At 40.5% G+C, this 13208-nt stretch overlaps 1 protein-coding gene across 18 annotated transcripts in view; it reads right to left on the bottom strand.

The window, feature by feature from the left end:
- The window catches only part of ttn.2 (titin, tandem duplicate 2), a 208919-nt gene extending 198245 nt beyond the window's left edge, over window positions 1–10674 (bottom strand). For 15 of the 18 annotated variants that reach the window (XM_015043229.1, XM_015043240.1, XM_015043237.1 and 12 more), the window contains exons 1-8: window positions 10433–10674; window positions 7056–7159; window positions 5813–6016; window positions 4221–4508; window positions 4061–4143; window positions 3369–3586; window positions 3217–3292; window positions 2336–2491 (exon numbers count right to left, since the gene is read on the bottom strand). In XM_015043229.1, the coding sequence (XP_014898715.1) occupies window positions 2336–2491; window positions 3217–3292; window positions 3369–3586; window positions 4061–4143; window positions 4221–4508; window positions 5813–6016; window positions 7056–7146 (1116 nt within the window). In that variant the 5' untranslated portion in view covers window positions 7147–7159; window positions 10433–10674. The remainder of the gene's footprint in view (window positions 1–2335; window positions 2492–3216; window positions 3293–3368; window positions 3587–4060; window positions 4144–4220; window positions 4509–5812; window positions 6017–7055; window positions 7160–10432) is intronic. The other 3 variants (XM_015043246.1, XM_015043247.1, XM_015043244.1) reach the window with 1 other exon arrangement.
- Window positions 10675–13208: the final 2534 nt, after the last annotated feature.

Genomic DNA, 13208 nt, shown 5'->3' with positions numbered 1-13208 from the left:
AGGAGGAGGATCAGTTCGGAGCCGACGGACCGAGACATTGTAGGATCGGAGAGCTGTGCAGGTTTAGGATGGGTGACAGTGAGGAGGGAACCAAAGGGAACCACAGCTGTTACAAATGTGTGTTTGTTAAAGATGGCATGGAGGTTCTGGGGCGGCGACGGCGGGCCCTGCAGCCGAACCTCTTACCTCGCGGCTCGGTTCGGGTTTGGGAACGGAAACTTTAGAAACCGTGAAATGCGGGACTGTGGACGGAGCGACGCCGGAGTCCACATGGGAGGAGACCTCGGCTGTTCTCTGAATCTGGAGTGACCAACACATGAGCCGTTAGGGAGAGTCTGGACCGATCCGGTTTGATCTAACAGCCGAGTCCTCAGACCTGATGGATCTGCTGGACCTCCTGGATCTGGACTCGTCGTTGCTCTTCGGTTTTTGCAGCAACAACCTGCTTGTCTGTTATCACTGCTGCCTTCTGCTTCACCTGGAGAACCTCCTCTTCTTCCTCCTCCTCCTCTCCACCCCAGACCCCCTCCTCATGAATGGGCTGGCGAACACGAGCAAGGTCAACGGCGGCCAACACGGTGGCGACCGCCTCGGCTTTTTTCTCCCCTTCAGTCTAAAGGTACAGCCAACAGCAAACAGATCTCAGGAAGGTTGACAGTCGAGTTAAAAAGGTTTAAAATATTCAACCAGGAGAAGAAGAGCAGCAGCATGGGGAACATCAGAGGGAAACAAGGAGATGGAGAAACGTTGGCACTGGGTTCTTCATACGAGTACTATCATTTCCAATTTGAACTAAGAATGGTTTAAAACCTTCAACTTTTCTAAAAGTGAACTAAAGTTTGGAAAGAAGATGTGATTTAGGAAGCACCAGCCCTGTTTGTCCACTTTGATCCAACTTGTTTGTTTGTCTAGAAAGACTGGTTTGTTTGGGGAGGTGTGAATGTATAATCAAACTCCGATGTGGACCAAAAATGTGAACTCTGGTCTAGGTCAAGGTTCAATTGAAGTGAACTCTGGTGCGGTTTGATTGCATATGGGAATGCAAAGTGGCCTGCAAACTTCTCCAAAAGAAGGTGAAAGGCATTCTGGGTAAATACAACCAAAACAAACACAAGAGTCTAGCGCTAGCCAGAGAAATGGTTTGTGGTCTTTCACGAAAGACAAAAGAGAAATCCTACAACCACTAAAATCTCATGCCACTCCATTTTTGTTTACATTTGGTAAAGCAGGAGTTTGTGCTCAGAGTCTTCCTAGAGGTTTTCATGTTGCTTCCTTCAGTTGTTCTTGGTGCAGCGCCCCCACAGGTGAGGAGGGGGAACGTGTTGCTCAAAGAATTTGGATTGTTTGACACAGTGAAAGTGAATCATATCAGCTGAAAATGGACCAAATGTTGCAATTTTTGTCCCCGATCGAACCCAGTCTACCTGACTGTCAGGTGTGAAAACATCCTTAATGGTCTGATGGGTCAACAGGAAGTTAAAGGTTCTTCCTCTGGAGGGAAGTCAAGTTTATCTGTATAGAACATTTCAGCAACAAGCCAGTTCAAAGCGCTATGCATCATAAAAACAAAATGCAGTAACCAATTATTAAACAAGCAATGAATGTTACATTCTGTCAGATACCATCATCAAGCAAACGTACATCAAATATGGTGATCAATGTTCCATTTGCCACTAATTAGAAACGGCTCTAAACAAGCCTTGATGTAAAGGAACTCAGTGTTTCAGCTGTTTGCAGTTTTCTAGAATTTTGTTCCATATTTCTGATGCATAGAAGCTGAATGCTGCTTCTCCTCGTTTGGTTCTGGTTCTGGGGATGCAGAGCAGACCAGAACCAGAAGATCTGAGGGGTCTGGAAGGTTGAAACAACAGCAGATCTTTAATCTATTGTTGTGCTAAACCGTTCTGTGATTTATAAACTAACAACAGGATTTTAAAGTCTATCCTCTGAGCTACACGGAGCCAGTTTGTGGACCTTAAAACTGGTGTCATCTTTCTGGTTTTAGTCAGAATGCCAGCAGTAGCATTTTGGGTCAGCTGCATCATTCTGATAGATTTTTTTAGTCAGACCTGTGAAGACGCTGTTGCAGTAATCAATACGACTAAAGATAAACACATGGATGAGTTTCTCTAAATCGAGCTGGAATGTTAATCCTTTAATCCAGGAAATGTTCTTCATGTGACAGAAGGCTGGCTTTGTAACTGTCTTTATGTGGCTCTGAATGTTCAGGTCTGAGTTCATCACAACTCCCATCTGATCCAGAGGATCCAAGATACAAACACATCCACCAGTAAACACCAGGTCGGATCAGAACTGAGAAGGACTCTCCACTCACCTCTCTGCTGGCGGCCACCTGATGCTCCCACTGTTTCTCCAGCTGTGTGGAGCTGCTGATGCTGCTCATGCTGGTCATGCTGGTCATACTGGTGTAGCCTTCAGCCATGTAATCTCCCTGCTTCCAGGGCGGCAGAACCTCAGCGGACCCAGATACCTAAAGCAGACAGGAGGAAGGTTTTGGATGACGCAGCAAGAGAACTCCCTTTGGTTCTGATGCAAACTGGATTTACTGAAAAAGTTTGTTCGTTTCACGCATAAAGGATTAGATTCCTCATTTTCTGAATATATACAATAAATGAAATTAAATGTTTTAGTCTAAGTCTGATCCTGTACAAAACAGGAAACCTTACCTGAGTGAAGCTGACCCCCTCACCTTCTTTAAATCAAATTAAATTGGTGTCAAATGTTTGTGCCGCTATCATTTTAAAAGATATTAATAAATGTTTCCAGAGGTCATCAAAGGTCAACCAGCCCCCAAAACTTTGACAAAATCATACAAATTTGGTGTAAATCAAACTGTGCTAGCTAACTTCTGCTACATCTTTTTTGGCTGCCAACTTGTATTTAGACATGGTTGCCATTTTTACTGCTTCAGATCTTTCTCAGTTAAAGCTGATCCACAAAAAGACTGAAAATCATATCTCTTTTTTCAATTACATTTATGTAAAAAAATCAAACAAACAACAGAATAAGGTTGAATGTTTAGTTTTTGTGCCAGAAAGTTGTGGAGAAAACCAAGAAAAGTAGACAGACAGCCGTTTATGAAGTAAATGAAGAGTTTACGCTTGAATGAAAACCCGAAATGTTTCTCAAACATCTCTCAGGATGTTTTTAATAGTTAAAGGTTTAGATGAAACAGCCGGACTTGGTCTCTCTCACCTGTTTTCTGGTCATCAGGGGAGACCGGACAGGTCTGATGGGAGAGATGGACATCCTGCTGGAGGGAGAGACGGGTCTGCAGAGGACACCACTTCATTAAACCTCACAGCTCAGCCGTTTGAACCACAGCGCACCTGCAGGCGGACGCTTACCTGACAGGTGCGGGCGTTGGCCCCTTCACGTGTCTGACGGGTGAAGGCGACTGCTGGCGGCCTCCCGTTACCTTGGAGATGAAGGATGGCGGAGACTTGGATGTGGGTTTCGGTGGGACCCTCGGTGGGGTTTTGTGAGCAATGTGTTGAGTCATGATTCCTCCTTCAACGTGCATCTCCATCATGGTGGTGGCCTGGAAACTGGCCTCCATGGATTTCTGAATAATACAGAAATGTTTATTTCTTTAAAACATTTCAGGTTTTAAAGGTTCCAAAAGCAAATTTTGATCCAATTTACTTATTTCAATCTTTAAGGCGGACGTTTTCCGCATGTACTTTTCCCAAAGGTTTTCTCAAATAACGACTTACTTTCCCAGTGGTTTTCTCAAGACAAGTTAGTTTAACTCATTAACTCATTATCTCAAGAAAACATCATTTTCAAAACAGCACTAAAACTTTAAGAAAGGCCTCTTGAAATAGATTTTCCCGATCACATGTTATTTTAACAGTATTTCTTATTTTTATTTATGAAATTCTATTAATATAATTTTTCATCTTGTGTTTGTCTTACGAGACTACAGATGGAAATTAGCACAATATTGTACATTCATTGATATTTAAATTAAATAAAATTTATTAAATTTAATTTAACGCCACTGATGGCCACTAGGTGTCACTCTGACTCCACTCACCCTCTCCACTGTGGCTCCAGACATCTCCATCTGGGATGTGGACATGATCGTCTTTGTTTTCTTAATGGGAACTGCTTCTTCACCTTTATCAGACACACAGCAGGAAGTTTAACTCCAGTCCAAACAGTCAGAACCAGAACCTGAACCGGACTTAGCTCACCTTGAACCAGCAGCTCGCAGGTGGACGTGGCCCGCCCGCTGCTGTTGGTGGCCGTCACAGAATACGCCCCAGAATCCTCTGGGAAGGCCTCAGCGATCAGCAGACTGTACAGGTCTCCATCCTGCAGGATCTGGAAGTCGGTGGAGCTCTGGATCTCGGCTCCCTCCCTGTAGAACTTCACCACAGGTGTGGGGATGCCTGAGACTCTGACGCTCAGCCTCACCTGGCTGCCCTGCCTCACTGTGGAGCTCTGGAGTCTCTGAATGAAGGTCGGTGGCGCCGTCTCGGCTGCAGGAACCCAAAGAAAAATCAGGACATTTTCATCAATTTTAAACTTTAAACCAGAAATAAAGGATCATTCCTGAACTTTGACCTCATCAAGCATTCCCTGCTGACCTCCGTTGTTCTGTAAATGATGATTCAAACGCCATCATCGCGTAATAAAAGTCCAGATTCCAGTTAAGGAAAGCTATGCTGCAGCAGCTGCATCTATATCGGTTTTATCACTGGATTAAATAACAAGCTCTGCCCACACAGCTGATGGTGGGATAAATTTAGACTCGGACCGGAGCGCACTGCTTCACTCTTAAACTTTTATTCACCCAACGTCACGGTTCAGTTAGCTGCTGTCATTAAAATGACACTGAACACCGACGGTCAGTAAACTGAGGGATGAAATACCAGCTGCTGCTGCGAAGGTGTCGATGTGTGAATTTAGGAGCAAAATATAACTTAATGTTGTGAAATTAGTTTCTCAATCTGAATTTAATCTTGTTGTCATAACATGTAATCCATAATCCAGGATCTGATTCTGAAGCAGCAAAAGCTCTAAGTTTTTTCTTTCCCTTGTCATTGTTCCTTCGTCTCTTGATCTTTGTCTTTGCTCTATAAACTTTACTGCCTGATGAAACACTTTCAATTTAATCCAGTCAATTATGTAACAGTGGGAAAATGTCATTTCCTCTAGACGGAGGTCCAAATCTGACCCAGCTCCATAAGAGAACCGGACCCACCAGACATTATTTAAACTAACATCTAAACTTTTCAACTTTTTTGATTATAATTTCTCAATTTCTTCCTTAATTATTTCTAACCTATTTTTTTTAAACAATTATCTATTTTCTGCATTTTTAAAATAATTTTTCAGTTCTTAAAAATATATATTTATATATTATATATATAAAAAACTATTTTGTTAGTTTTTTCTTCAAATTAATCAATAAATTTTTTTTAAAGTATGTGTAGTTCAAAGATATCTTATGATCAATAATCAATAATTGGTGGATAATAAAAACTGATTACATTAGTGAGAATGAAATAAATCCAGTTCATAAATCACCTAATTGAAGCTGGAAATCCGACTCCAGTTAATGATCAATCAATTACTAAATTAGTTGACAATTATTTCAATAATTAATTAATCACAATTAATACAATTAATCATTTCAGGCATAATTGACTGTTAGTCTGAGGTTTTGGTTTTCAGGAAAATAACAAAATGATCAAACATGGAAGAAAATCAACTAGAGAGATTATGTCTCAGAATCACTCAGTCTATTTGAGGTGCAGACGGTCTAGTCCAATCATCTCACCTGTAACCAGGAGCTCAGCGGTGCTCGTGGCTTGTCCAGCGCCGTTGGTGGCTCTGACAGAAAAGCGTCCGCTGTGTGCGGCGGTCACAGCGGGGATGCTCAGAACAGCGCGGCCGTCGCTGAACGAGATCTGGACGCCGGGCAGAGCTGCGGCGGAAAGAACCTGGCCATCACGGAACCAGCTCACCTCAGGAACTGGAAAACCTGCAGAGGAGAAGGTCAGAGGTCAGGGAGGCAGGAACGACATGCTGCAGAACTTCAGCTATAAAACACTGAAGATTTACTGTAAGTCAAGAGACTGCACCAAAAAACAATCCACCTTAAAATCAAGCAAATAAAGTAGCCCAATCACCAAATAACTGAAATTTTCTAAAAAAAAGAACTTGGAAATTTCTGAGTTTAAAAAGTTGAAAATTTGCAAAAAAAAGAAATGAGAAATTGTGAGATTATCCTCAGAAATTTTCAAGAAAAAAAATGTAGATTTGATTACTTTTGTAACTCAAAAATGTCCAAGTTTTTTTCGATGGTAATTTATTCTTCCTTTTCCTTATCTACAATTCCCCTTATACACCATTGTAGATTTTGCTGTATTAAAAGAAAATTATTAAATTTTCAGTTTTTTGGGGTTTAATTGAACACATTTATTTTCAGTAATAAAACAGGATTTGGGTCACTTTGTTATGTCTGGTCAGGATTAATAAATTAAATAAAACTTGATTTGGATGTTTGTGGATAAATAATTGTATATTTTGCTAAAGCTTGGTTATTTAAACACTTTGCGCTGTACTTTACATTTTTCTTTGTAAGAAACGTATACCTGTCATAATTTTACCCTTGTTACAAATTAAAAGCCTCCATCTGCATCTACAGGCCAAATCTGTATCATTTTTGAATTGCAGTTGGTTTGGGAGTCGCAGAAAATCAACCCACAGACTAAAACCAACAAAGTGCAGTTAGTTTGTTGAAGTTTATTTTTACTTGTTCACCAATGCAGTCAACCTATTGTTTTTGTCAGTTTCATTATTTATTTTACATTGTCTTTACATGTTTGACTAAGCTTGTAAAGCTACAGGTGTATTTAAACGTGCTGTACCAGTGCAGAGTAATCAAATAAATGTGTAATTCTTTACATTTATGCCTGTGTTTAAAAAGAAGAAAGAAATGTTTTAAGTGAGTTCAGCTTTTGCTTGTGATGCTCAGATATTGCAGAGTTACGTGATGCTGCCATCAGATGTTTTCTTACCACTAACTTGAGCCTCGAACGAAGCGGCACTACCCTCCAGTGCCACGACGCTCTGCAGCGGCTGAGTAAACGTCGGCGCTTGTGTTGACATCACGGTCGGCACCCTGAGGACGGCAACACAGAACCATCAGAAACTAGATGCTCCCTTACAACCTGAAACTATTGTCTAGTTACCTACATATGGAACTGGAGAAGATAAACTGGTATCAACAGGTTTAATATTTACATTCTGACAGCAGCAGACACTTTTCTTTTAGTGCCGTAATTTAATTAATCTATCAATTATTCTAACGATTAATCGATTAATTAGATTTAAAAATGGGACACTCTACAAATTTTCATTTAACCACCTGAGCCTCCATCTTCCTATGTACTGGAAATACATTAAAATATATTAGAAATACATTAAAAATGCAAATAAATAATTAAATTCCTTTTTAAAATAAGAAACTGAACATTTTATTGACTAAAGTGCAATAACATAAGACATACTTACAGACAAATATGTTTTTATCTTAAATGGCTTAATTACTGCTCTGAATATGTTGTTTTTTCACTAAACTGCCTTTCGTACTTCAGGTGACGATTAATCGATTACTAAATTTGTTGACAATTATTTTTAATAATCGATTAGTCATTTCAGTCCAACTTTCTTTTTAAGCAGAAATGCTTGAATATCCAAAGTTTTAGAAACATCAAGATACTAGTTTATAGCCCAAGCAAAAGGATTTTACTGGATTTGATTATCGTTATTCATTGGAAGTTTAAGCTGTTTGAAGCTGAAGGAGAAAAAGAATCAGAATCACTTTATTGCCAGTAAAAAGATCCAAGGCTGGGAAATGGCTTTAATTTAAGGGTGAAAAAATAAATAGTAATATATGTAAAATAAAATATGACTAGAATAGAAGAGCAGCTAGTGAGATGTTCATTAAACTCCTGAATGCTACTCAGAGAGGGAGTTCAACTCAGAAGCTAACAGGTAAGATGGCAGCCAGTGAACATAAGACCTGCTACAGGAAACAGGAGTACCCAGAGAAAACCAACACATCCACGAGGAGAACAATGTGGAACATGCAAACACCAAACAGAAACATCCCAACCAGGATTCAAACCGTCAACCATCAGCTGTGAGGCAACAGGGAGCCATCGAACTGAAATCTGACTGTGGGCTGGAAATGGGAAACAATCCTGATTTAACGGAAACCACCACCTGGCTGGAAAACAACGGACGGACGGACGGGTTATTTTTCAAATTCTTGGTTCTGATTCATCCAGTTCTGAAGGTTCCCATTCCACACACTTCCATTAATTTCTAAATGAGTATTAAATTGTTCTGTTTGGACCTGGATGGTTCTGCTCATCCCTGAATGTTCCTGTTTGGACCTCAGCAGCTTCCGTCAGATTCTAATTACCATTTTGTGGTCCATTCTGGGGAAATTAACCGAGTCTAAATCTGATTGGACCAGTCCTTTTCTGTCTGGTTCTGTTATATAGACATAAGTTAAGTTGTTCTTTTAAACCAATCTGATCCAATTGATTTTCAATTGGATATTGATACCTGCCCAAATTTTCATTTTGATGCATCCTGATATGACTTTAGTCTGATAATTTCAAGAATTCTTTCTTTTTCTGGTAATTTTGCTTAGTTTTAATGTTTTATAATCGAAACCAAGTATTTTAATTCTCATGTGAGCTGCTTGTTTCCATCTTATTCTGCTTTAGAGGATTAAAACAGAACAGAACCAACATAGGTGAACATTACCAGAACCAGAACTGGTTCCTGCTGGGCTGAACGCAGGAAAAATGTCTCGTTATAAGTGAAAAAATCTGCCAATATTTTCAAACATATTGATTTAAAATCAGCGTGTTTATCTTGCTGACTTTTTAGTTACTTTTGTCCCATTTCATGTGTATTAATTATTTGAACTAGAAACTTGACAAAAATGTTGTTTTTGCCTTTTAATGTAGACATTTTACATGTTTAAACATCAAAAATACATTTTTATTTTTTATATAATATTTTATTTATGTTTAACGTAAACACTCTGCCCCCTACAGGTCATAACCAGGAAGTGCTTCAGGAGTTTGCCACGATCAGATTTTAAAACATTATAAACATGTAAACATCCGGTTCTGAATGTTCTGGTAGATCTGAGCTGTCTATAATTAAACCTGAGTGATTATGAAGCCTTTCTTTTTTTTAACTGACATTTGAAGCTGGTGTTGTTGTGATGTGAGTTTATTTCGTTTAGTAAATCAGAACATCAAAATCAAGCCCTGAGTTTCAGCAGAAACAAAAAACTTTTCTCATCACAAAGCAGCAAATTTCTGCTTGTTTCTGAAATTGTTTTGTTTCTGAACCCCGCAGTGACCATTCAGACTACATAAGCATCAGATTTTCATTTGAAAATAGAAAACTGAACATATTTGTTGAGTTTTGGAGTGAAATAAGCTTTTTTCTTTAAAATAAACCACATTGAGCAGATGAATCATCCACTTTACAGGAGGAAGCTACAAACATCATGTGGACCAAAATTGTCGATTCAAAAAGTGCTTCCAGGCACTTTTGAATCGACTGCAGTTTCAATGCAAAAACACAAAATCTTAACAAGTATTTTGGTCTAATTACCAGTGCAAATATCTTAGTAGACAAACTAACTTACAAGTAACCATTTAGGAAGATAGAGGAGCTTGTTTTAAGTCAATAATCTGTGAATACCAGCTCCACTGGCAGATTATTTCACCTGTAACATGGAAAAATGTCTTGTTATATGTGAAATATTCTGCCAGGAGGAACTCGAACTTTTTCATCAATACTAAGGAGTTATTGACTTAAATAAGCTCCCATTTTTCCAAAAAGTAACTTTTAAGTTAGTTTCGTTTTATTTCAAGTGTACTAAAATGTTTCCACAAGGAACTACACCAAAAGTCATTCCTAGTGGATTTTGTGTTTTTGCACACATTCAGTCCAAGGGCCACAAATGGCCCCGGGCCGTACTTTGGACACCCCAGAGGAAAACCTCTCAGACAGAAACTTTGTGGTCGGATCATCAGAAGGACTCCTGCAGCTGCTGCTTTCCAAAATAAGAGCCTCAGTGAGGTGTTGCTTCTGTCAATCAGCCCAGTCTGAACTGAGGGGGGGTCCAGGTGCTATAAATACACCTTCCAGCCCCCGGGGTTGACTGACAGCCACCATGTGGGGCACATATCTGAGAGCTGATAGCCCTGCTGCTGATTCCCTTAAAAAGCCATCAGCCTCTGGGACGCTCAGCAGCTATTCTGGGCGGTCTGCATCACCTCCAGCAGCAAGTGGTAGAAACCTTCATGGCTTCCGAAAACCCAAAGTCCGTCCCAACAACTAAAACTCTGCCACTCACCTGTCAGCGCAAGGATGCCTGGGGGGCCCACGGCAGGGCGGGGTGCAGGAAATCTAAAATCTTTATCCAGAAACGGGTCGGAAAGTCCAGAAGAGCAGCTGAGCGGCGCAGGAAGCCCTCAGAAAAAAACAAAACTACAGGCCGGCGCCGTGTAGTTCTGTTTTTCCTCCTGACAGCAGTCCCTCCAGCCGAGGCGTCCGGGCCGGGAACGCTGACTCTGCTCAGGGCTGCCCACCGACCGCCGGGGGCTTTATACGCCCCTGACATCACGCAGGGACAGGCCTCTGATTGGTCGGAGCCGCAGGGGATCCTGGGAGGGATGGACACTTTATACAAGTCATTGCAGCAGCTGCTGCCTGGAAATCAAGAGATCAGTTGAAGAGAAATCTGCTTCATTCAGAGGAATCAGGGATCTATGGAGGAGGATTTATGTTGAACTCAAAAGATTCTCACAATTCTGACCTTAATTTCAGAAAATTAGTCAGAATTTTGAGATCAAAGTCAGATTTTTGAAGAATATAAGAACAGTTTGCTGTGTCTTTGAAGTGTGTGGATAAAATGTTGACTAGAATGTGTAAATAATTTTCTAACAACTTAACCTCATGTTTGAGTCGTGATGCTTTTGTTTAGAAGGAACAATTTCTTGTTTATAAGCACAAAGGCAAGTTAATCAAAAGACAGAACATAAGTTGTAACGGAGCTTATAAAATGTATCTTATTTGCAGCTTTCTTGATACAGACAAAATGTATGTTTATGATGTAAATAATGCTTGTGATTTAAACTATGCATTTGTTTAATTATAACCCAAAAATAAAGCTAATTTACATTGTGAACCTTATTTTAAGTTCATCAGTAAAGTATGTCAAGTATCTACAACTAATGGCTTGACCTGATGACAATAATATCTTTGTTTCTTTATCAACTATTTGCCAAACCGTCTCCACGTCTATTAAAGGCCTTTCTGTGAAACTAGAACAGCGATCTTCAGAAACGCAATCAAACACTAACAGTTTATTTTAAAACTGTCATTTTAAAACTGAATTTGTGGTATTTTAATGAAGGGTAATATAAAAAAATGACCAAAACTGGCAAATAAGAAAACGGAATCCCTTTTTCTTTCTTTGCTCTGTCCTTTCAAATCCCCCGGCGGTAGTGACAGGTGACCTTTCATACAGAACCTGGTTCTGCTGGAGATTCTTCCTGTTTTTCCTCTCCACTGTCGCTGCATGGATCCTCAGTATGATGCATTGCTTAATCTTTCTTTTTTGGAAGTTCTTCCTGTTAAAGGCAAGTTTTTCATCTCCACTATCTCCACATACACATTCAGTATGGTGATGGTGATGGAGAATAGTTTTGAGCTCATGGTTGAGAATTGAAGGCCTTGTTAACACTACATGGTGTATGGATGAAGAAAATATAGAAGACCATCAACAGTTTTTGTTGATATGGAGACTGAAGACACCAGATGGCTTCAGACTGGTAGATGGTCTGGATATCAAGATGGTCGCTGTGGCACAAGACTCCAAACCCACCGGCAGGAAATGTGGTTTGCTACTTCCTGTAGCCACCGCTCAAGGCTCTGAAGTCATCGGATGAGTTCAAGGAAATTTGTGACGGAGTACAACGAAGCGATGGATCCATCACAGGTTCGATGCTTGTTTCAGGAAAAACACGGTGGGCTGTGTGAAAGGTAGAAGTTTTGCTCTTGGGTACAGCAACCAGAACAGAGCTTGTATTTCCAGCGGCGGGCAAAGGTGTGTACGGAATCCATTATAAAGGTCACTAAGAAGGTAGCGACGACAAAAAACACGACCAATAATCCACAGGGGAAAAGCCATTCAGACACCCTGACCACCACTATCCCCTCCCCCCGACCAGAGACAGAAAAGAGTTAGATCTGGTACCTGCACTTGTCATGTTGTCCTTCAGGCTCATCTTGTTTTCGTCTGATTTCACCCTCATCGCCCCTCATGGCTCAACGGAAAAGCTCTTCATCGGCATCCCCTCGCTGGTGAATGACCCAGTGACCCGGACTCACCTGACTTCCTCAAGAAATTCTGCAGGTATTTTGTTCCAGTGATATTTACGTGTGGGTTTTTGGAAAGTGTCGATTCATTCTTAGTAGGTAAGTAGTAATAGTAGGTTTTTTTTACGTTACTTGTTGTATATATAAAGACCTTAACGCCAATATTGTCAATGTCTGTTTTTTGTAGCATTATGATATTTGTCATTAAAGATATTTTATGTGATGTTTGTTTAAAATAAAGTAGAAAAAAGCCTGAAAGAAACTGAATCAAGCTGATTGAAGGCAGCCATTTTAATACTGTCAGAACAGTGATGGTAGAGGAAGAACTAACACCAAAGCGCCACCTATAGGCATCTCTCCAGATCGACTAAATTAATCTTCCTGATTTTATTGTCCCCCTCTGTGGGCTGTCACCTCATCCTAGGAGCTGTCAGACTTCATGGCTCTGGTTGGGTCGGGTCTGCCGGGGCAAACGGCTCCTAGATGAGGGATCGGACCAAGAGCAGCCCAAAGACAGAAGTTAGGGGTTTGCTCAGTGTTTTATCCTGCCTGGTCCTCCACCAGACTATGGGTTGTTGGTTATTTTAAATGGGGATTCTTCCACACTGGTGGCAGTAAAGACGGGTTTAGCTAAAGGTTTATATTTGAGGCATTGAACAGGCTGTGTGGGTTATGAACCACTTGTGCTGTCCCTTCAGCGGCCCTTTAGTTTCACACTCTGTAATTTCTGAATTATGATGCCTGCTGGT

The sequence above is a fragment of the Poecilia latipinna genome, unplaced genomic scaffold, assembly GCF_001443285.1.
Source record: "Poecilia latipinna isolate Pla-1442-1.1 unplaced genomic scaffold, P_latipinna-1.0 Scaffold622, whole genome shotgun sequence".
In the NCBI taxonomy this organism is placed as follows: Eukaryota; Metazoa; Chordata; class Actinopteri; order Cyprinodontiformes; family Poeciliidae; genus Poecilia; species Poecilia latipinna.
The sequence above is the reverse complement of the archived record's forward strand: the minus strand, read 5'-3'. Positions and strand labels throughout refer to the sequence as shown.